The following is a 25,015-nucleotide window of genomic DNA, read 5'->3' on the forward strand; positions in this document are numbered from 1 at the left end:
ATATTCAGTGGATTTTAAAAAATATTATAGGGAATCAAGGGACATGGTGTTATTGCAGGATAGTGAGAGCAAAATAAAAGATCAGCCATGATCATGCTGGTGAAACAGCTGCAAAGAGCTGAATGCCCTGATCCCTTTGCACCTGTTACACCAGCACGATCATGGCTAAATTCCTGATCTATTTCATTCATTCCTTTTAAACATTCCATGGACAAGAATAGTAGGAGTGAGATGCAGAATAAAGATCCCTTTAGTGGCCTTTCAAACATTAGCATTGCAGAAGAAACAAATGTTAAATTGAGAATGAGGTTCTCTATAGTCTGACCTTTCATGATTAAATTATACTTTAGAGAGGGTGCACAGGAGATGGACTTGAGGCCAAGTATTATGAAGATAGGTTGAGCGAGCTAGGGCTTTTCCTCTTTGGTGTGAAGGAAAATGAGAGGCAAGTTGCAGAAGTATAGAGGATGATAAAAGCATAGATAGAGTGGATAGCAGAGATCTTTTTCTAGGACAAAAATGGCTAATACAAGGCAGCATAATTTTAAGGTGATTAAAGGAAAGTATAGGGGGGATGTCAGAGGTGAGTTGTTTTTTTTAAATATAACAGAGAGCAGTGGATGCATGGAACACCTTCCCAAGGGTGGTGGTAGAGGCATGGTAATATATTAGGGACACTTAAGTAATAACCATATATATAACAATCACAGCACGGAAACAGGCCATTCCGGCCCTCCTAGTCCGTGCCGAACTCTTAATCTCACCTAGTCCCACCTACCCGCACTCAGCCCATAACCCTCCACTCCTTTCCTATCCATATACCTATCCAATTTTACCTTAAATGACACAACTGAACTGGCCTCTACTACTTCTACAGGAAGCTCATTCCACACAGCTATCACTCTCTGAGTAAAGAAATACCCCCTCGTGTTTCCCTTAAACTTTTGCCCCCTAACTCTCAAATCATGTCCTCTCGTTTGAATCTCCCCTACTCTCAATGGAAACAGCCTATTCACGTCAACTCTATCTATCCCTCTCAACATTTTAAATACCTCGATCAAATCCCCCCTCAACCTTCTACGCTCCAATGAATAGAGACCTAACTTGTTCAACCTTTCTCTGTAACTTAAGTGCTGAAACCCTGGTAACATCCTAGTAAATCGTCTCTGCACTCTCTCTAATTTATTGATATCTTTCCTATAATTCGGTGACCAGAACTGTACACAATATTCCAAATTTGGCCTTACCAATGCCTTGCACAATTTTAACATTACATCCCAACTTCTGTACTCAATGCTCTGATTTATAAAGGCCAGCGTTCCAAAAGCCTTCTTCACCACCCTATCTACATGAGACTCCACCTTCAGGGAACTATGCACTGTTATTCCTAGATCTCTCTGTTCCACTGCATTCCTCAATGCCCTACCATTTACCCTGTATGTTCTATTTGGATTATTCCTGCCAAAATGTAGAACCTCACACTTCTCAGCATTAAACTCCATCTGCCAACGTTCAGCCCATTCTTCTAACCGGCATAAATCTCCCTGCAAGCTTTGAAAACCCACCTCATTATCCACAACACCTCCTACCTTAGTATCATCAGCATACTTACTAATCCAATTTACCACCCCATCATCCAGATCATTTATGTATATTACAAACAACATTGGGCCCAAAACAGATCCCTGAGGCACCCCGCTAGTCACCGGCCTCCATCCCGATAAACAATTATCCACCACTACTCTCTGGCATCTCCCATCTAGCCACTGTTGAATCCATTTTATTACTCCAGCATTAATACCTAACGACTGAACCTTCTTAACTAACCTTCCATGTGGAACTTTGTCAAAGGCCTTGCTGAAGTCCATATAGACTACATCCACTGCCTTACCCTCGTCAACATTCCTCGTAACTACTTCAAAAAATTCAATAATATTTGAATAAACACATGGATGATAGAAAGATTAAGAGTTATGTAGGGAGGAAGGGTTAAATTGAATTTATAGTGGGTTAAAAGTTTGGCACAAAAGGCCTGAACTGGGCTGTAATGTTCTATGTTAATACAGGGTGATATAGATTTTTTAAAAAGAAACTCTCCTCTCTGACCTATCAAACATTCATGGGTAGGGGTAGCATGGGCAATGGAATAAAGCTCTTTTTATCCAAATAAAACAAACTTTGGATACCCTTTCAAGTTATCATTTTCAAAATAATTTTTTTCATAATTTTATTAACCTTTTGAATATTTTTCCTCATAAAACCTCCTAGGATGGTGAATGTGGATGTGGGAACAGTTGATGTCTGATTATCATTTTGATCTTTTTCTCCTTCGTGTTGCTCTGCTTTCTCCAAATTTTCATTCTCCTTTCCTTGCAGCTTAATTAGTTCTCCAGATACATTCAGTGGTCTTGAATCATCATCAGTAACTTCATCTGCAGTGGAGAATCAGTAAAGCAGACACGTCAGCACATTACTGTACAGCAAAACAATTTAAGAAGCTGTCCTCTTCAGGCAAATTCATTTTTGAGTTGTAACTGCCACATTGACAAGCAACCACCATTTAATAATACATTCATGAGATGGAACCATTGACATATCTGTATGAATACGAACAGACATCATAACAAGTTGCTGCTCTTCACCAAATCAGGACCTATGACATCCACAGGGTCATCAAACTTTCTCCTTCTTTTGAAAGGGACTGCCATATTTCATAACAAGTGAAGATAAATTGATTGTTTCTATTTTATTTCACTTACTGTTTCAATTGATTTTGCCAGTTAAATATTTAAGTGGCTTTTTAAAAAAAAATTAACCATCTTTATTTTTATTTATAAATACAAGCAAGTCTACAGATGGTGGAAATCCAGAGCAACATGAACAAAATGCTGAAGGAGCTCAGCAGGTCAGGTAGCATCTATGGAAATGAGTAAAAAGTGAATGTTTTCGGCTGAGATCCTTCTTTCATTGTTTCTAAATCCCCCTTAATAAATGCTTTGCTTCAGTGTTCACCAGTGAGAGAGACCTTGACCCCAATGCCAGACATGGAAAAGGCTACAGAAAGTGATGAATGCTGCCAGTCCATCAGAGGCAAAGCCCTCCCTACCATTGAATACATTTACAGGGAGCGCTGGCACAAGAAAGCAGCATACATCAAAGGCTCGCACCATCCAGGCTGTGTTCTCTTCTCACTAATACCATGGGCAAGAAGTACAGAAGCCAAGGGTCCCATATTAGCAGTTCAGGAACATTCATAAGCCTACAACCTTCAAGCTCCTGAATTGGTGTGGATAACATCAATCACCACTGCTCTGAACTGATTCTACAAGCTACAAACTAACTTTCAAGGACACTTTACAACTCATGTTGGAAACATAGAAAACCTACAGTAGAATACAGGCAAACACAAGGAAATCTGCAGATGCTGGAAATTCAAGCAACACACACAAAATGCTGGTGGAGTGCAGCAGGCCAGGCAGCATCTATAGGGAGAAGCACTGTCGACGTTTCAGGCCGAGACCCTTCATCAGGACTTACTGAAAGGAAAGATAGTAAGAGATTTGAAAGTAGGAGGGGGAGGGGAAATGCGAAATGATAGAAGAAGACCGGAGGGGGTGGGGTGAGAGCCAGACAGGTGATTGGCAAAAGTGATACAGAGCTGGAGAAGGGAAAGGATCATGGGACGGGAAGCCTAGGGAGAAAGAAAGAGGGAGGGGGGAGCACCAGAGGGAGATGGAGAACAAGCAGAGTGATGGGCAGAGAGAGAGAAAAAAACAACTAAATATGTCAGGGATGGGGTAAGAAGGGGAGGAGGGGCATTAACGAAGTTAGAGAAGTCAATGTTCATGCCATCAGGTTGGAGGCTACCCAGCCGGTATATAAGGTGTTGTTCCTCCAACCTGAGTTTGGCTTCATCTTGACAGTAGAGGAGGCCATGGACAGACATATCAGAATGGGAATGGGACATGGAATTAAAATGTGTGGCCACTGGGAGATCCTGCTTTCTCTGGCGGACAGAGCATAGTTGTTCAGCGAAACGGTCTCCCAGTCTGCGTCGGGTCTCACCAATATATAAAAGGCCACACTGGGAGCACCGGACGCAGTATACCACACCAGCCGACTCACAGGTGAAGTATCGCCTCACCTGGAAGGACTGTCTGGGGCCCTGAATGGTGGTGAGGGAGGAAGTGTAAGGGCAGGTGTAGCACTTGTTCCGCTTGCAAGGATAAGTGCCAGGAGGGAGATCAGTGGGAAGGGATGGGGGGGATGAATGGAAAAGGGAGTCGCGTAGGGAGCGATCCCTGCGGGAAGCAGAAAGGTGGGGGAGGAAAAGATGTGCTTGGTAGTGGGATCCCACTGGAGGTGGCAGAAGTTACGGAGAATTATATGTTGGATCCGGAGGCTGGTGGGGTGGTAGGTGAGGACAAGGGGAACCCTACCCTGAGTGGGGTGGCAGGCAGATGGGGTGAGGGCAGATATGCGAGAAATGGGAGAGAGGTGTTTGAGAGCAGAGTTGATGGTGGAAGAAGAGAAGCCCCTTTGTTTAAAAAAGGAAGACATCTCCTTTGTCCTGAAATGAAAAGCCTCATCCTGAGAGCAGATGCAGCGGAGACGGAGGAATTGTGAGAAGGGGATAACATTTTTGCAAGAGACAGGGTGGGAAGAGGAATAGTCCAGGTAGCTGTGAGAGTCTGTAGGCTTACAGTAGATATCAGTAGATAGGCTGTCTCCAGAGATGGAGACAGAAAGATCTAGAAAGGGGAGGGAGGTGTCGGAAATGGACCAGGTAAATTTGAGGGCAGGGTGAAAGTTGGAGGCAAAGTTAATGAAGTCAACGAGCTCAGCATGCGTGCAGGAGGCAGCACCAATGCAGTTGTTGATGTAGCTAAGGAAAAGAGGGGTGGCCTTTTATATATTGGTGAGACCCGACGCAGACTGGGAGACCACTTCGCTGAACAACTATGCTCTGTCCGCCAGAGAAAGCAGGATCTCCCAGTGGCCACACATTTTAATTCCACGACCCATTCCCATTCTGATATGTCTATCCATGGCCTCCTCTACTGTCAAGATGAAGCCACACTCAGGTTGGAGGAACAACCCCTTATATACTGGCTGGGTAGCCTCCAACCTGATGGCATGAACATTGACTTCTCTAACTTCTGTTGATCCCCCTCCCCTTCTTACCCCATCCCTGATATATTTTGGGTTTTTTTCCTCTCTCTGCCCATCACTCTGCCTGTTCTCCATCTCCCTCTGGTACTCCCCTTCCCCCTTTCTTTCTCCATAGGCCTCCCGTTCCATGATTCTTTCCCTTCTCTAGCTCTATATCCCTTTTGCCAATCACCTTTCTGGCTCTCAGCTTCATCCCACCCCCTCCGGTCTTCTCCTATCATTTCACATTTTCCCCTCCCCCTTTTACTTTCAAATCTCTTACTATCTTTCCTTTCAGTTAGTCTTGACGAAGGGTCTCAGCCCGAAACGTCGACAGCACTTCTCCCTATAGATGCTGCCTGGCCTGCTGCGTTCCACCAGCATTTTGTGTGTGTAGCAGAATACAGGCCCTTTGGTCCACGATGCTGTGCCGAACATGTACTTACTTTAGGAAATACCTCGGGTTACCCAGTGCCCTCTATTTTCCTAAGCTCCGTGTATCTGTCCAGGAGTCTCTTAAAAGACCTATTGTAGCCACCTCCACTGACGCCGCACTTCACACACTCACCACCCTCTGCGTAAAAAACTCACCCCTGATATCTCCTCTGTACCTAATTCCAAGCACCTTAAAACTGTGCCCTCTTGTGTTAGCCATTTCAGCCCTGAGAAAAAACCTCTATTCACATGATCGATGCCTCTCATAACCTCTATCAGGTCACCTCTCATCCTCCGTCATTCCAAGGAAAAATGGCTGAATTCACTCAACCTATTCTCACAAGGCATGCTCCCCAATCCAGGCAACATCCTTATAAATCTCCTCTGCATCCTTTAATAGTTTCCACATCCTTCCTGTAGTGAGGTGACCAGAACTGAGCACAGTACTACAAGAGGGGTCTGACCAGGGTCCTATAAAGCTGTAACATTACCTCTCGGCTCCTAAACTCAATCCCACAGTTGATGAAGGCCAATGCACCGTATGCCTTCTTAACCACTCAGTCAACCTGCGCAGCAGCTTTGAGTGTCCTATGGACTCGGACCCAAGATCCCTCTGAACCTCCACATTGCCAAGAGTCTTACCATTAATACTATATTCTGCCATCATATTTGACCTACCAAAATGAATCACCTCACACTTATCTGAGTTGAACTTAGTTGAGAAGTGCTGCCACTTCTCAGCCCAGTTTTGCATCCTATTGATGTCCCGCTGTAACCTCTGACAGCCCTCCACACTATCCACAACACCCCCAACCCATGTGTCATCAGCAAATTTACTAACCCATCCCTCCATTTCCTCATCCAGGTCATTTATAAAAATTATGAAGAGAAAGAGTCCCAGAACAGATTCGAGGTACACCACTGGTCACCGATCTCCATGCAGAATATGACCCATCTACAACCACTCTTTGCCTTCTGTGGGCAACCCAATTCTGAATCCACAAAGCAAGGATCCCATGCCTCCTTACTTTCTCAGTAAGCCTTGCATGCATATCAAATGCCTTGCTGAAATCCATATACACAACATCTACTGCTCTTCTTTCATCAATGTTTTCAGTCACATCTTCATAAAATTCAATCAGGCTTGTAAGGCACAACCTGCCTTTGACAAAGCCATGCTGACTCTTCCTAATCATATTATGCCTCTCCAAATATTCATAAATCCTACCTCTCAGGATCTTCTCCATCAACTAACCAAACACTGAAGTAAGACTCATTGGTCTATAATTTCCTGGGCTATCTCTACTCCCTTTCTTGAATAAGGGAACAATATCCACACCCCTCCAATCCTCCGGAACCTCACCGGAGGTGATTCATTAGACTGATCTTGGATCAGGATAAGAGGTGGCTCAAGCCAGTGGGCTGAAGGGCCTGCACTGTGCTGTACTGTTCCATGTTTTATGACATTAGGGAACAGTGAAAAGCATTACAGCAGTGAACAACAGGACCCTCAGGTTGCCCTGCTGGAGGACAAATGTGAGACCTCAAAGTTTGGAATCCATAGGGCTAGCCTAGGATTAGAAATGAGGGGTGGGCCAGATCCAGCATGATCCAGGCTACCACCCTGCCTTACAACCATCAGATACTAGCTGACACGGTATGAAGATGAGTTCATTAAATAATTACTGCCCAATGGATCCCATCTGCCACATCCCCTGAACTGGCAATGATTATTACCGTATTGATCCACTATTCAACTTAAAACTCTTACTGGCACCTGGGTCAGTGTTAGGATTAAGTATTTAAAGGTAATGTGATCCAGGAGGAAGCATATCGAGGGATCAGAGGGGAAAGGCAGGATGATGGGATGGGGAGAGAGTTGTAACAATTTGAAAAGAGCACAAGAGCAAGCAGGAGGTTTTCTAATTTATCACTAATTAATCAATTTCCCTTCTTTTAGATCTCTATTTGGGCAAGCATTCAATACACAAAATGACATAGATATTTCACGAATGCATTAATGCTGACTACATCTGTCCACAGCTCAAGACACAAACCTGTGGCCTTTGTGCCGTGATACTTATGGTGACCTTTTCTCTTTATTCCACCACTGATCTTTACATTCTCCTCGCATAACGTCTCAGTTACAAGCTCTGCGTCACAGCCTTCATTGGATTTTGATTTTCTTCTGCTTTCCTTGTTGCCTCGAGATAATCGCTTTGTTTTCTTCCTACTTTCTTCTGAAATTGACACCTCTTCCTTTGCTTTCCTTTTCCTCTCCTTTACAATTTCACTTTCCCAGTTCTCTTCCTGTTTGGCATCTGTGGTGTCAGTCTTGATTACCAGTAGCTGCTGCCTGGCTTTGGCTTCTTGGTGAAGCTTCTGCAGTAGAATTTGGGATCGGGATTTGTCATCCAGACTGTTGGTGGGTTTATCATCACCCAGGTACCTAGAGTTCAAGAGAGACCATTAAAACAGTTAGTAACTACAGGCCAACAGTTCACAGCCACTGGAGATGAAGATTTATGTTTCTACATTCAATAAATAGGCTCCTACACAAGTCAGGAATCTGTTCCAATGATTTCATGACAAGGCTGGAGTGAGTTGACACTAAAAAGAGATTGTACAATACAAAATACAGGAATGACTGTCCATCAGCACATTTTGTAATGTGATGAAACCAAATGCATCATCATCATCTGCTAACTCATTGCCTTCCCCATAATAGTTCGTTTTTCCATAGCTTTGAAGATGTAACTCACCACTCACCCTGCCAGCTTCAAATTCAAATATAACAGTATATAATACATTTTAGTACACAGTACACTAGGGAGAGTTTGCTATAAATAAAGTTCCTTTACTGTTTGTTGTAACTGCTTCCTGTACTTTCTTCACTTTTTTTTTTAAGCTGGGCACTGCTAGCAGTTACTCACACAGCTGCCAGCAATTTCTTTTCAGAAACTTAAACAAAATGATGAAAAAGACTCAACAAATCGGGCAGTGCCTGTGGACAGAAAAACAGAGTTAACATTTCAGAATTTGTATCAAAACTGAAGATGCTAAAGAGTTTGCAGATAGAGAATGAAGAAAAGGGAGGGAATGCTTAAAAAATACATGATGTCGATATCACTGGAGATGGATCCGTGAGTACTTGTTAATTGCTACTGTAACTGTCCGAAGGAGGGGTAACAAAAGAAAGGTGTGTGTTTGCGCGCGTGTGTGTGTGTGTAATGAAGATAAATGCTGGAAATGTGAATGCAGAAAAGCAGTTACTAGGAATCTGAAACATAAGAACATACTGGAAATAAGCAGTCTGTGTAAGAATTGCACAGAAAAACTATACGAGACAATGGACAAATGGATGGGCGGTTCAGACACAAGAACGTAATAGCTAGTTGATTGAAATTGTTGATCATAACATCCCGTCCTAAGGCTCACCATGCGCCCAGAGAGATGATGGGGTACCGTTCCCTTAGCTTAGTTTAAACAATGTCAGAGGCCAAAGACCGAGGTCAGAGTGGGAGAATTACAGTGTCGGACGGGAATCTCAGTATCAGAGAACGGTGAGAGGGGCAGCATACTTTTGACTGGAGTACTCGAACAGTTTACAAGATCCGGATCGCACTCCGCACATAACCTCTCTCCCTCTCCCACTTCCTGGTCTCCCCACTCACACTCACCACTATAGCGTATTTAATATTTCAGTAGCATTGTTTGATTAAGCTTTCTTTGTTAGTTTACATAATTCATTGCGGGTTATAGCTTCTGGAGTTACAAAACACAGCAACCACCGCGACCTTCTCCCTTCAGTCCCCTCCACACCCACAACCCAACCTCCTCACATCAGCACCCTCTACACCCACCGTCACACCCCTCAGTCGCCTCCCCGTCTCTTAAGCATTTTCCTCCCTCCCACTCGGAAGAAGAGAGGGAGAAGTCCGATCCCACCTGCTCATATGGAAAAGAGCCATGGCCACGCTGCCCGTCCCGTTCCCGTCACCGGGCAACCAGGCGGCGCATTCTCATGACGTCAGAGCGGGAGTCTGGTACAGCGACAGCGCTCCTGGCGATGGAGGACTAGCACTGGCCTGTGGGAGGTGAGGTCAGCTCCATCTCTCAAACAACCACACAGCAGCAAAAGACATAAAATGTTGAAGGAACTCTACAGGTCAGGCGTACAGTATTTGCCTCTGGAGGAAGATGAACGGTCGGCGTTTGGGACCGAAAGGACTGGAAAGGAAGAGAGCAGAAGCCGGAATATTGCCTAGGAGGATGAAACCAGAGGTTCATGAGACAGTCATGAGGGTGGGAGTGGGGGGAAAGAATTGTTGATGTTCCTAGTCAAAACTCCGTTGCTGCCCTGATGCAGGTTTACGACCAAAATCTCGAGTTCCTTTCCACCCTCAGACACTGCCCAACCTGCTGAGTTCTTCCAATAGACTGCTTGTTTCTCCCAGTTTTTGCTTCCAAGATACAGTTACAATTTGCTTTGTTTCAAATTTTCTCATCAAAATGAGTCACCTCTTGAAGTCATTCCTTATGATGACCATCACCACCAACGTCATCAATAACCTTGCTTCCATCATATCAGAAGTGAGGATAGTTGCTGATGACCACACGATGTACAATCCCATTCACAATTACTCAGCACACAAGGTAGTCCCCAACTGCATGCAAACAGACTTGGACAACATTCGGATATCTCACAACCACAGAAGTGTAAAGCACTGACTTCTCCAATCCTGGGTGTTACAGTTGTCTGAAGACTCAGCTACTTAAATATTGTGGTTTCTAGAGTAGGTCAGAGCGTCTGATGTACCCTGTAGTGAGTGACTTTACCTGCTAACAGCTCAAGGCCTTTCCACCATATGCAGGGATAAGTCAGGGGTGTGATGGTATTGTACTTGCCTGACTAAGTGCAATACCAATAACTCTTGAGAAGCTCAATGCCATATGGGACAAATCAGCCCATGTCATTCAGAGCCCATGTACCAGCCTGCCCCATTGGAGCACAGTGTTCACCACCTACAAAATACACTGCAGTTATTTACCCAGGCTACTACAACACCACCTTTCGAAACCACAATCTCTGTCACTAAATTGGCCAATGGCAGGGGAACACGACCACTTTCTGGTTCCCTCTAATTCACACACCATTCTGATTTGCAAATATTTTGCTACTGTGGCATCATTGCTGTCTAAAACCTGAAACTTGCTAGCAAACACCATGATGGAAATACCTTCACCTCAACAGATCCTCTCCCAAGCTCCCTGGAACAGAGGTGGTTAAAGATTATCTGGGAAGTGGTGTATTTTAAGTCATTAAAAGTTTAGACTGACCAAATAGAAAGAAACTGATGTAAGGATGACAAACGAAAAGACAGAATAAAGATGCTGGAAAGATTCAAAATTAACATGGACATGACAGAATGTTCTTACATGGCAAGTTAAAGTTTACAATTTATTGCCAGAGACAGTAGTGGAAGCAGATTCAGTAACATCTTTCAGATAAGTTGGGCTCTGGATGAGCTGGATTGCTCTTACTGAGAGCACTGTGGACATGGTGGACTGAATGGAGTCCTTCCATTCTGTCATCATTTCAGGCAATTATTCCAGATTTAACAGTTCTAGTCCCTTCAATAATATAAATGCAGACCTCTCAGAATCACCTTTGTTGGATTAGACCATAAGACATAGGAGTAGAATTAGTCTATTTGGCCCATCGAGTCTGCTCCGCCATTTAATCATGGCTAATCCCTTTTTTCTCCTCCTCAACCCCATTTCCTGGCCTTCTCCCCATAACCTTGATGCCACGTCCAACCAAGAACCTATTTAGCTCTGCCTTAAATACACCCAACAACCTGGCCTCCACAGCTTCATGTGGCAACAAATTCCACAAATTCACCACCCTCTAGCTAAAGGAATTTCTCTGCATCGCTGTTTTAAATGGATGCCCCTCTATCCTGCAGCTGTGCCTTCTTGTCCTAGACTGTGCCACCAATGGAAACATCCTTTCCACATCTACTCTGTCTAGACCTTTCAACATTCAAAAGGTTTCAATGAGACCCTCCCCCATCCTAAATTCCAGTGAGTACAGACCCAGAGCGATCAAATGTTCCTTGTATGATTCCCTTTCATTCATGGAATCATCCTTGTGAACTTCCTCTGGGCCCTCCCCAATGCCAGCACATCTCTTCTAAGATGAGGAGCCCAAAACTGTTCACATTGCTCAAGGTGAGACCTCACCAGTGCCTTATAAAGTCTCAGCATCACATCCTTGCTCTTGTATTCTAGACTTCTTGAAATGAATGCTAACATTGCATTTGCATTCCTCACCACCAACTCTACCTGCAAGTTGACCTTAAGGGTGTTCTGCACAAAGGCTCCCAAGACCCTTTGCATCTCAGATTATTGGATTTTCTCCCTGATTAGAAAGTAGTCCAGACATTTGGTAGTAGCACTACTACCAAAGTGCATTTTCCAATGTTGTATTTCATTTGCCACTTGCATGCCCATTCTCCTAATCTGTCCAAGTCCTTCTGCATCCTACCTGTTTACTTGACATTACCTGCCCCTCCACTATTGTTTGTATCAGCTGCTAACTTGGCAACAAAGCCATCTATTCCATCATCTAAATCATTGATATACAGCATAAAGAGAAGCGGCCCCAACACCGATCCCTGTGGAACACCGCTAGTCACTGGCAGCCAACCAGACAAGGATCCTTTTTTTCCCACTCACTGCCCTCTTCCAATAAGCCAATGCTCTAACCACCTTAGTAACTATGGGCTCTTAACTTGGTAAGCAGCCTCATGTGTGGCACCTTGTCAAAGCCTTCTGAAAGCCCAAATATATAACACCCACTGAATCCCCTTTATCTATCCTACTTGTAATCTCCTCAGATAATTCCAACAGGTTCCATGCCAGAGTCCAATGATTTTTGAAAGATTATTTCTAATGCCGCCACAATCTCTAATGCCACCTCTTTCAGAACCCTAGGGTGCAGTTCCTCTGGTCTGGGTGATTTGTGTACTTTTAGGTTTTTCAGCTTTTTGAGCACCTTCTCTCTTGTAACAGTAACTGCACTCACTTCTCTTCCCTCACACACTACAACATCCGACACACTGCTAGTGTCTTCCACAGTGAAGAATGATGCAAAATACTCATTTAGTTCATTGGCCTTCTCCTTGTCCCCCGTTATTATTTCTCCTGCCTCATTTTCTAGTGGTCCTATAACCACTCTCATTTCTCTTTTATTTTTAACATACATGAAAAAACTTTTACTATCCACTTTAATATTATTTGCTAGCTTGATTTCATATTTCATCTTTTCCCTTCTAATGATTCTTTTAGTTGCTTTCTGCAGGTTTTTTAAAACTTTCCAATCCTCTGTCTTCCCATTGATTTTTGCTTTGTTGTATGCTCTCTCTTTTGCTTTTACATTAGCTTTGACTTCCCTTGTCAGCCACGGTTGTGTATTTGAGATTCATTACCAACCTCATTTGAGTATTTCTTCAGTTTTGGAATACATATTTCCTGCACCTTCCTTACTTTTCCCAGAAACACACACCATCACTGCTCTGCTGACATCCCTGCCAGCAGCTCCTTCCAATTCTTCCAATTCATCCTGACGAAGGGTCTCGGCCTGAAACATCAACAGTGCTTCTCCTTACAGATGCTGCCTGGCCTGCTGTGTTCCACCAGCATTTTGTGTGTGTTGTTTGAATTTCCAGCATCTGCAGATTTCCTCGTGTTTGCTCCTTCCAATTTACTTTGGCCAACTCCTCTCTCATCCCACTGTAATTTCTCTTACTCCACTGAAATATTGCTACATCAGACTTTACTCTCTTCCTACCAAATTTCAAGTTGAACTCAATCATATTGTGATCGCTGGTTCCTAAGGGTTCTTTTACCTTAAGCTCCCTGATCACCTCCGGTTCATTTCATAACACCCAATCCAGTATAGCTGATCCTCTATTAGGCTCAACAACAAACTGCTCCAAAAAGCCCTCTCTTAGGCATTCAACAAACTTACTCCCTTGAGATTCATTACCAACCTGATTTTCTCAATCAATCTGCATGTTAAAATCTCCCATGACAATCATAACATTGTCATTTTGACATGCCTTTTCTATTTCCTGTTGTAACCTGTGGTCCACCTCCCAGCCACAGTTGGAAGGCCTTTTACCCTTGCAGTTTCTTAACTCAACCCACAAGGATTCAGCATCTTCTGATCCTATGTCACATCTTCCTACTGATTTGATGCCACTCTTTACCAGTACAGCCATGCCTCCTCCTCTGCCTACCTTCCTATCCCTCCAATACAACGTGTAACCTTGGACATTCAGCTCCTAACTACAACCATCCTTCAGCCAAGATTCAGTGATGGCCATAACATCATACTTGACTATCTGTAATAGTGCAACACAATCATCCACCTTATTTCTTATACTCCGCACATTGAGAAACAACACCTTGAGTACTGTATTTGCTACCCTTTTGATTTTGCATCCCTAATGTAATGATACTCACCCTGTTGGTTGTGACTATGTCCCATCACCTACCTGCCCTTCCTGACAGTCTGACTGCATGTTATCTTTACTTTTTTACTATGTCCTATCCTGAGTCCCATCACTCCAGTTCCCACCCCCCTGCCAAATTAGTTTAAACCCACCCCAACAGCTCTGTGAGAACCTGCCCGTGAGAATATCAGTCTCCCTGTCAGGTTCAGGTGCAACCCATCACTTCTGAACAGGTCATACCTCCCCCAGAAGAGATCCGAATTATCCAAAGACCTGAAGCCCTGCCCCCTCCACCAGCTTCTCAACCATTTGGCATTTATCTGCCAAATCATCCTGTTTCTATCCTCACTGGCGTGTGGTAAAGGCAGCAGTACAGAAATTACTACCTGGGAGGTCCTGCTTCTCAGCTTTCTACCTAGCTCTCTAAAATCTCTTTTCAGGATCTCATTGCTTTTCTTTCCTATGTCATTGGTACCAATATGTATCAAGACATCTGGCTGCTCTCCCTCCCTCTCCAAAATGAGGGTTAGGGTTCAGACTGTTTTTGTTGTGTCTGTCTGTTAGGTATTGTGACTCAGGCACTACCTGCACACTATTTTTTATCTAAACCAGTTCAAATTGCTTAGCAGCATAAAAGGAGAGCATATATAAGGAAAGAGTTAAATTGGATTCCTCCTTGGTATATGGTAAAATGTGTAGCACAAAGTGGAAATTTGTAAGACAAAATAGTGTTAGTCTGGGGTGTGGGAACGTTTGAGAACGTACAAGGGGAAACCAGACCAGATTTATGTTTTGACACATTAGTGAGAATACCAGTCTACAGCCTTGAGAGTGAAAAACATGTTTGTAAAAGAACTGGGTAAATGTTATAATAGATTTTTGAAGGAATCTTAAGGGTATAAAAAGGGGCAATTTCTTCGTGAAAATGGGAATATTATCTTAGGCTAGGTCACAACAAGTGCTAAGAGTTGGAGATAGAGACATTGAGACAAGAGAAAAAGCTGTTGGGCATCTGTGGTTCCCTCTGGTGGTATATTGTGTGGAGTGGTTGTCCCTTCATTAATCTTTTAGCTCTTTTCTGTATTTTATTCATTATACAAACACTAATAATTTCTTTAACCTTTAACATATATGTAGTGCCTCCATTGTTTGCAGATACCTCTTCCTGCTGAATCAGAGAAGAACAAGAAATGAATTTTTAAATATTTTCATTACAGCATGTGCTCAAGCTCCTTAGTTACTTCCTGCCTTGCTTGCTGGTACACGCTGGCCCTGTCTGACCTGAATTATGATGAATATCTAATATTTTTTAAAAAGCTGTAACCACAGGATTTTTGCCTCTTTCTTCTGAAGAATTTTCTGTACAAATTCACCTCCGGATCTGACAACTTAGTGTCACAAACAAGGTAGACAAGAGAATTAAGGACAGGAAGAATCTCAGACAAGGTAGAAAGTTGCGGTGTGCTCTTTACTTTCCTTTTTGTCTGAAAAGCACACAGTTCTAACCTCAATGCCATTTAATATCTCTGTCATCCTTACCAATTTTTATCGGTGCGCCATATAAAGCATCCAATCTGGATGTGTAACAGCTAGGTATTGCAGCAACTCTGAACGTGACCACCAGAAATTGTAGAGAGTTGTGGACACAGTTCAGCACATTACTGAAGCCAGTCTCCCTTCTATGGACTCTGTCTGTCACCATCTCGGTAAAGCAGCCAGCATAATCAAAGACACCACCCATATCTCCCATCAGGCAGAAAATACGTACCATCAGGTTCAGGGACAGTTTTGTTCCCACTTGAACAGACCTCTTGGACAATAAGTTGGGCACTTAAGTTCACAATCTACCTTGGTATGATCTTACACTTCAGTGTTTTCCTGCATTGCACTTTCTCTGTTGTTGTTACACTTTATTCTGTACTGTTACTGTTTTACCTTGTTCTACCTCAGTGCACTTGACCTGTATGAACTATATAAAAAGACAAGCTTTTCACTGTGTTTTGGTATATGTGACATTAATAAACCAACCTGGGGATCCTCTTCTCTGCTCTATTTTAAGTGAAATGACCATTCTGTGTAATCTATTCAGCTATGTATAGACTATCTGAATTTCAATCGTATAATTTATTGATTTGAGCTAATGGCTCCCAAAGATTCAGGTTATAGACCCCAGTAAACAAACAATTATTCTATGTCTACACATATAGTAGGAGAATCAGAAAAGGGGGAACTGATCCACCAGTTGTTATGTTTGAACCCGTGACTGCGGGTTTGAGTTCTCCTTTAAACAAAGTATTCCAACAGGATATGACCAGTGAAGAAAACAATACGAGGTAAACCATCAGCGCTGAGTCTAATGCAAGGGTTCCCTGCCCTTTTTATGCCATGCACCAATACCATTAAGCAAGGGGCCCCATGGACCCCAGGTTGGGAACCCCTGCTCTAATGCAATCTGACTGCTGGATGATGTCAGAAGGGCCTGGGGTAAGATCCAAAGAATGCCTGAGGGAAAGAAAACCTGATGGATGCTGGCAATCAAGAGGACATGTTCAGTTACAAAGTCTGCATGTGAGAAATCTAAAGGGGAAATCTGCACTAACTGAGGAAGGAAAGGGAGAATAGTGACAAATGACTGTTACGAACTGTAGCGTTTTAGAAGCAAACCAGCAGCAATAGATTACACATGGAGTCTGTTTTTGATGTTAAAACCACTATCTTTATTAGTAACTACTTATAATATAGTAACTTAAACCACGATAAACAGAAGTTAACAGTGTTATGAGTATATATGTATAAATATAGCTCCCAAACTGTATTGAGCTTGGGGGGAACAAGGCTCAGAGTCTCGAGATGGTAAAGTAGGAAAGTTCAGTAATCCACATAATAAATGATGGGAGAGAGATATTTGTAATCCAGGTTGTAATGGAGAGAGAAGTACATAGTATTCCACAGGTTCCACGCTGGAAACGAGATAACAGTCGCCATAGATCTTGTCCATCGTATCGTTCCAAATCCACATACAAATTATCACTGAAATTGACCTGTCACAGGAATATCGTCTTCGAATGGTTACCACATAACATACCCAGGCAAGGGCTACACAAGTGGTCCCACAAGATATCCCAAAATCCACTCCTATTGGATTATATGAAGTGACAGACACCCATACTGGAGCAAACTTGCCCCGGCAGTTTGTAGTTCCAAGTCTTGTGAAGACTGTGAGAGTAGCTGGTTACTCTCTCTCTCTCTGTATTTTAATCTGCAGAGACTGCAACACATGTGACTGACGTCATAATCCCGCCTTACTTAGACGCTTTTAAAGCAACAGTCCACAGTAAACGAAACCTGCAGGTTCATAAGTCAGTATGATAGAGACAGGAAAATATCTAGAGGAAATCTGTAAATTAACTGAACAATTGAGAAAAAAAATGCAGAAGTGTGATCGAGTTGAAATGAACTGTACAAAGCTCAGAGACAAACTAAGCTGAGGCCCTCACAGTGAGGTCCTCAGAAGAGTGGTCCTGTCACTGACCCTCCCCTTGGGACAATAATCCAAAGCAGCACCTCGTTCTGAACAATTACAGAATGGACATGACTCCGATATCACAGCCTCCTCTAGTGATCCAACTGATGTTGACAAGGATGAGAAAATTCCGACTGGCAGCCATGTCTTGACCAGCTCCATTATAGACCAGACAAATAAAACAATGGGGAAAATTAGAACAGATTCTCTGAAAGAAGATAGTAATTTTCTCACCTATCTCTAGAACCTGAGAAGATAGCTAAATGGTTTAAAAGAGACCCCACACCCTGAAAAATGAGTTCAGAGCCCTGGACTGAAACTCAGTGTATTAAGAATATGTACAACCTGCCCCATATGATGGCAAACAAATTCTGTCCACCATGTTATCACCTTGTCAAGTCGTTCAGGTGGTGTGTAAAGTTAATAGGAGAGGATAAGCAGAATCTAACAGGTGGTAAGAATGCCATTGATGAGTGGTTGCATGAACGAAGCCTAATAGCAGCAGGCTGAGGAAAGTAGAGGAGGCCATGTATGGACGTATCTGCTTCACATTCCCATTTGGATATGTCCATACATGGCCTCCTCTACTGCCATGATGAGGCCAAACTCAGATTGGAGGAACAACACCTCATACACCGTCTGGGTAGTCTCCAGCCCCTTGCTACGAACATCGAATTCTCCAACTTCTGGTAATTCCCTCCCTCTCTCTTCCCCATCCCACTTTCACTCTGCCTCCTCTTCTAGCTGCCTATCACCTCTATCATGATTCTGCCTTCTTCTACTACCCATAGTGCTTTCCCCTTAGATTCCTTCTTCACCTCTCCTGCCTATCCCCTTCCTGCTTCCCTTCTCCCACCCCTTGATCTTTCCTCTGATTGGTTTTTTCAAAATGAAGGTGAACCTGGCTCATTCCACCCTCCCCCCACCTTCTTTATAGGGCCACTGCCCCCTCCTTCTTCAGTCCTGACGAAGGGTCTCGGCCCGAAACGTTGACTGCACATTTCAACTGATGCTGCCCAACCTGCTGAGTTCATCCAGCTTGTTTGTACATGTTGATTTGACCACAGCATCTGCAGCGTACTTTGTGTTTACCTTTTGAAGATGTCCTCAACAGTGGGAAGGCCAGTGTCCATGATGGAGTTTGCAAACCTCCACAACTTTTTTCCAATGCTGTGATGGACGGAGACATGGAAGTATAGGTAAAGCATTACAGGCAGGACTACCCATTGACCAACCATAGATGCAAGAGCAAGTCCCTGAAAGAGCATGGTACTGTTGTGTTAAAATGGGACATTGGACTAGAATTGTTTGGACAGAAATGTGGTTAATGGAAATAAGATCAAGCACCAGCCTCACCAATGATGGAAGACTCTGACCAGACAGTACAGTTTCATCAACAAGTGATCAACAAAGACAACTTTTGGAATGCAGTCTCATGGTTTGAAAAATGGCTACTTCCTTGCAGCATTTGCTTGCCCTGACAGAGAGAACGTAATTTACTAATTGAAAACAAATGTGTTGAATTATGTTTTAGATTCCAGAGCTAAGCTAAAATGTATGACCAAAACCATTGCTAAAAGCTGCAATATACCTCTGATCAATATTCATGGATGTTCACATGGTGCTGGAAGACGGAAAACCAGACCAGATGAAGCACAGCCTGGTCCTCATCTACAAAAAATACAATTCTGGGTCGGAGATATCTCTCAGCCTCTCCTTGGAGTAAATGTTTTACATAGAACAAAGAACCCGAGTGCCCTCATTACCATCTCGGGTGACTTCAACCATGTTACATTGGCTGGAACACTGCCCAACTTCACGCAGTATGTGAGCTGTACAACCAGAGGGGAGAGGTCCCTGGACTTGATGTATGCTAACGTTAAGGATGCTTACAGCTCCTCTCCCCTCCCATAACTGGGAAGGTCAGATCACAACCTGGTGCATCTCAAACCCTGCTACGTGCCTCTGGTGAAGAGTAAACCTGCAACCTCGAGGTCAGTGAGGAAATGGTCGTGGGAGGCTTATGAGGCACTCCAGGATTGTTTTGAGGCGACAGACTGGCAGGCACTCTGTGAGCCACATGGAGAGGACATTGATGGGCTCACAGAGTGCATCACTGGTTACATCAACTTCTGTGTGGACTGCAATGTTCCGGCAAGAACTGTCCTTTGTTATTCAAATAACAAGCAATGGGTAACAAAGGACATTAAGGACATCCTGAACGCTAAAAAGAAGGCATTTAAAGATGGAAATAGGGAGGAGCTGAGGACAATAAAGAGGGACCTGAAAGCCAAGATCAGGGAGGCTAAAGACAGGTATAGGAGGAAGCTTGAGTGGAAACTCCAGCAGAACAACATGAGAAAGGTCTGGAGTGGGATGAGGACCATCACTGGGTTCCGGCAAACCAACAACAGAGGAGCTGAAGGCAGTGTGGACAGGGCCAACGAAGTAAGTGTCGGCATCAGAGACCTAAATTCAGCTGCAAATAAGAGGAGGGTAGGCTCAAGCGGAGAGGCCATTGTCAGAGTTTGCCAGTGACAGTGTGAAGGCTTTGGCTTTACAGGTACAGGCACAGTTAAGAACAGGCAAGTCTTTTTCTTTTTTAGTACTGAGTAGTCAGGATGGAATGCTCCTCCTATCAGACGTGGGAATTCAGGATACCTGACGGATTCCCCGATGACTACACCTGTAGGAAGTGCACCCGACTTCAGCGTTTGACTGACTGGGTCAAGGAGTCGGAGCTGGAGTTGGATGTACTCAGGATCATTCAGGAGGCTGAAGATATTATAGATGAGACTTTTGAAGAGGTGGTCACACCCAGAGTGCAGGCTTCAGACAGTAGATCGATGACCACCAGGAGAGGTAAGGGGGTTAAGAAGTCAGTGCAGGCCATTCCCCTCAGCAACTAGTATACTACTTTGGATACTGCTAAGAGGGGTGGGGGTGGGGGTGACCCATCAGATCATGGCACCCCTATGGCCGGCTCTGGCGCTTGTCAGGCAGTACGTTATTTATAGTGCACTCGATCATTAGGGGGACAGAAAGCAGATTCTGTGGCACCAGGATTGTGTGTTGTCTCCCAGTGCTGGGGCTTATGATGTATCAGAGTGGCTGCAGGATATTCTCAAGGGGGAGAAGGAACAGCCAGAGATTGTGGTGCATGTTGGCATCAGTGACAAAGGCAGAGAAGGGGAAGAGGTCCTATGCTGTGAATATGTAGAGTTAGGAAAGATGCCAAAGAGCAGGACCTCCATGGTAGTAATTTCTGGATTACTTCCTGTGCCACGGACTAGTGCAGGTAGGAATGGGGTGATAGCATGGATGAATGACTGGCTGCTGAGGTGATGCAGGGGACAGGTTTTCAATTTCTTGGATCATTGGAACCTTTTCTGGGGAAGAGCTGATCTGTACGAGAGGGGTGGATTCCTGCGCTGGGAAGTTTGCTGATGCTACTCGGGAGAGTTTAAACTAGTTTTGTAGGGGTCTGGGAATCAGAGCCCCAGGTTAGTAAGGGAAGGATCAGGCCAGAAGATAGATATCAGGGAAAGTAGTGAAAGGCAAAATCAAAATAACAGGTATGATGGGTCAGATAGTTCGAAGTGAGTGTATTTTAATGCTAGGAGTATTATGGGTAAAGATGATGAACTGAGAGCATGGATCAGTACATGGAACTACACTGTTGTGGCCATTGCTGAAACTCGGTTGAGAGAAGGACAGGAATCTGAGATAATGTACCAGGTTTTCAAAGTTTTAGAAAAGTTAGAGGAGGAGGTAAAAGGGGGAAGGGGAGAAGTACCCTTTTACCCTTGCACTTCTTTAGCTCTATTCACAATGGTTCAACACCTTCTGACCCTATGTCGATTTGATTTCATTTTTTACCAACAGAGCAACGCCAACCCCTCTGCCTTCCTGCCTATCCTTTCGATACGATATGTATCCTTAAACATTATCTCCCAGCTATAATCTTCCTTGATGCCGTGGTCCAGTCAAGAACCTATCAAGCTCCACCTTAAATACATCCAACAACCTGGCCTCCACAGCTGCATGTGGTAATAAATTCCACAAATTCACCACCCTCTGGCTAAAGAAATGACTCCACTTTCTCTGTTTTGAATGGATGCCCCTCTGTCCTGAGGCTGTGCCCTCTTGTCCTAGACTCTCCCACTATGGGAAACATCCTTTCCACATCTACTCTGTCTAGGCCTTTCAACATTTGAACGGGTTCAATGAGATCCCCTTCATCCTTCTAAATTTCAGGGAGTACAGAGCCAGAGCTATCACATGTTCCTCATATGATAACCCTTTCATTTATGGAATCATCCTTGTGAACTTCCTCTGAACCATCTCCATTGCCAGCACATCTTTTCTTAGATGAGGAGCCCAAAACTGTTCAGAATACTCAAGGTGAGGCCTCACCAGTGCCTTATAAAGCCTCAGCATCACATCCTTGCTCTTGTATTCTAGACTTCTTGAAATGAATGCTAACATTGCATTTGCCTTCCTCACCACCGACTCTACCTGCAGTTAACCTTTAGGTTGTTCTGCACAAGTCCCTTTGCATCTCAGATTTTTGTTTTTTCTCCCCATTTACAAAATAGTCTGCACATTTATTTCTACAACCAAAGTGCATGACCGTGCATTTTCCAACATTGTATTTCATTTGCCATTCTCTTGCCCATTTTCCTAATCTGTCTATGTCCTCCTGTTTCCTCAACACTACCTACCCTTCCACCAATCTTCGTATCATCTGCAAACTTGACAACAAAGCCATCTATTCCATCATTTAAATTATTGAAATACAGCATAAAAAGAAACAGTCCCAAAGAAACACTACTAGTCAGTGGCAGCCAACCAGAAAAGGATCCTTTTATTCCCACTCTCTACCTCCTACCAATCAGCCAATGTTCTAACCATGATTGTAATTTTTCCTGTAATTCCATGGACTCTTAACTTGCTAAGCAGTCTCATGTGTGGCACCTTTTCAAAGGCTTTCTGAAAGTCCAAATACACAACATCCACTGCATCCCCTTTATCTGTCCTACATGTAATCTCCTCATAGAATTCCAACAGGTTCATCAGGTAAGATGTTCCCTTAAGGAAACCATGCTGACTTTGTCCTATCCTGTGTCACCAAGTATTTCATAACCTCATCCTTAGCAATTGACTCTAACATCTTCCCAACCACTGAGGTCAGGCTAACTGGTCTATAATTTCTTTTCTGCTGCCTGTTTCCTTTCTTAAGGAGTGGAGTGACATTTGCAATTTTCCAGTCCTCTGGCACCATGCCAGAGTCCAATGATTTTTGAAACATCATTACTTATGCCTCCACAATTTCTACCGCTACCTCTTCCAAAACACTAGGATGCAGTTCATCTGGTCCAGTTGACTTTTGTACCCTTAGGTCTTTCAGCTTTTTGAGTACCTTCTCCATTGTAATAGTAACTGCACCCACTTCTCTTCCCTCGCTCCCTTCAACACCTGGCACACTGCTAGTGTCTTCCACAGAGAAGACCGAAGCAAAATACTCATTTAGTTCATCTGCCGTCTCCTTGGCCCCTGTTATTATTTTTTCGGCTTCATTTTATAGTGGTCATATGTCCACTCTCACCTCTCTTTTATTTTTTTTTACATATTTGAAAAAGCTTTTATGATCCACTTTGAACAACACACACAAAATGCTGAGATTTCCTCGTGTATGATCCACTTTGATATTATTTGCTAGCTTGATTTCATATTTCATCTTTTCCCTCCTAACGATTCTTTTAATTGCTCTCTGTAGGGTTTTAAAAGCTTCCCAATCCTCTGTCTTCTCACTAATTTTTGCTTTGTTGTATTCCCTCTCTTCTGCTTTTATATTTGCTTTGACTTCACTTGTCAGCCGCAGTTGTACTATTTTGTCATTTGAGTGTTTCTTCACTTTTGGAATACATCTATTCTGCATCTTTCCCAGAAATGCATGCCATCACTGCTCTGCTGACATCCCTGCCAGCAGCTATTTCCAATTTACTTTGGCCAACTCCTCTCTCATACCCCTGTAATTTCCTTAACTCCACTGAAATACTGCTACATCCATCTTTACTTTCTCCCTATCAAATTTCATGTTGAGCTCAAATCCTATTGTGATCACTGCCTCCTAAGGGTTATTTCACCTTAAGCTCCCTAATCACTTTTAGTTCATTACACAACACCCAATCCAATATATCTGATCCCCTAGTAGGCTCAATGATCCTGGCACCTGGGGGTCTACGTATCATCTGGGTGTCTCTATCATGCCACACAAAATTTCATCTCTGTTCCTTAAACTATGGAATCTCCTACTGCAGTCCTCTTCACCTCTCTGTTCTTCTGTGCCACAGCACCAGATTCAGTGCCAGAGACCCAGTCACTGTGGCTTCCTCCTTGTAGGTCGTCCCCCTTAATAGTATTTAAAGTTGTATACTTATTATTGAGGGGAAGGTGAGCCACAGGCGTACGCTGCACTGGCTGTGCATTTCCCCTTCTTCTCTTGACAGTCACCCAGTTGCCTGTCTACTGCGTTCTCAGGATAACTGCTTCTCTTATCTATCACCTCCTCATTCATCCATATGAGTCTAAGGTTATCAAGCTGCAGCTCCAGTTCCTTAATACTTTCTCTCAGGAGTTGCAGATGTGTTTATCAGGGAGACGGGAGGTCTCCCAGACTTCCCATATCCCACACACAGTACAGAACACTTCCAGAGAGCCATTCTCACAACACTACTATGCCCTAACAGATAAGGATGAACAAATAAGAGCAGAAAGAGAGAAACCTACCAGATACTGCACTTTTCCTTGCCTAAGCCTGATGAGCCAAAGCCACACTAAACACAGGCAAAGTCCAAAAATGGTCGCTCAGTTATTGGACTTCAATTATTTTTACTGGCCTTTTCGAATGAATCCCTCATTGATTGGTCATTCCCCAACTCAGAGAAACTGTCGCAAAGCTCTGCCTTTTTAAATTCTTAATGTTCACAATGCCTTCCCTGCTTCGACAGTGCTTCAAAATTGTATCTTATGAAAGAGATAAACAACCAGCTTTCGAAGAACAGAGCTTTTAACATAGAGCAGTACACCAAAGGAAAAGGTCCTTCAGCCCATGATGCCAATTTAAACTGATCCTCTGCCTGCATATGGCCTATATCCCTCCACTCCCTTCCTGCTTATTCATGTGTATAGATACAGTCAATGCAAACAGGCTTTTCCCACTGAGACTAGAACTAAGTTATAGCTTAAGCGTGAAAGGTGAAATATTTAAGGCGGAACTCCTTCACTGTTCAGGGGATGGTGCGAATGTGGAATGAGCTACCACTGGAAGTAGTGGATGTGGGTTTGATTTCAGCATTTAATAGTAAGTTGGATAAATTCA

At 43.5% G+C, this 25,015-nt stretch overlaps 1 protein-coding gene across 1 annotated transcript in view; it reads right to left on the reverse strand.

The window, feature by feature from the left end:
* The window catches only part of ddx51 (DEAD (Asp-Glu-Ala-Asp) box polypeptide 51), a 56,728-nt gene extending 47,122 nt beyond the window's left edge, over positions 1 to 9,606 (reverse strand). The window contains exons 1-3 of the mRNA XM_073055624.1: positions 9,535 to 9,606; positions 7,644 to 8,035; positions 2,236 to 2,432 (exon numbers count right to left, since the gene is read on the reverse strand). Of these exons, the coding sequence (XP_072911725.1) occupies positions 2,236 to 2,432; positions 7,644 to 8,035; positions 9,535 to 9,557 (612 nt within the window). The 5' untranslated portion in view covers positions 9,558 to 9,606. The remainder of the gene's footprint in view (positions 1 to 2,235; positions 2,433 to 7,643; positions 8,036 to 9,534) is intronic.
* Between the last annotated feature and the right edge of the window lie 15,409 nt (positions 9,607 to 25,015).

This window comes from Hemitrygon akajei, chromosome 9 (assembly GCF_048418815.1).
Source record: "Hemitrygon akajei chromosome 9, sHemAka1.3, whole genome shotgun sequence".
Classification (NCBI taxonomy): Eukaryota; Metazoa; Chordata; class Chondrichthyes; order Myliobatiformes; family Dasyatidae; genus Hemitrygon; species Hemitrygon akajei.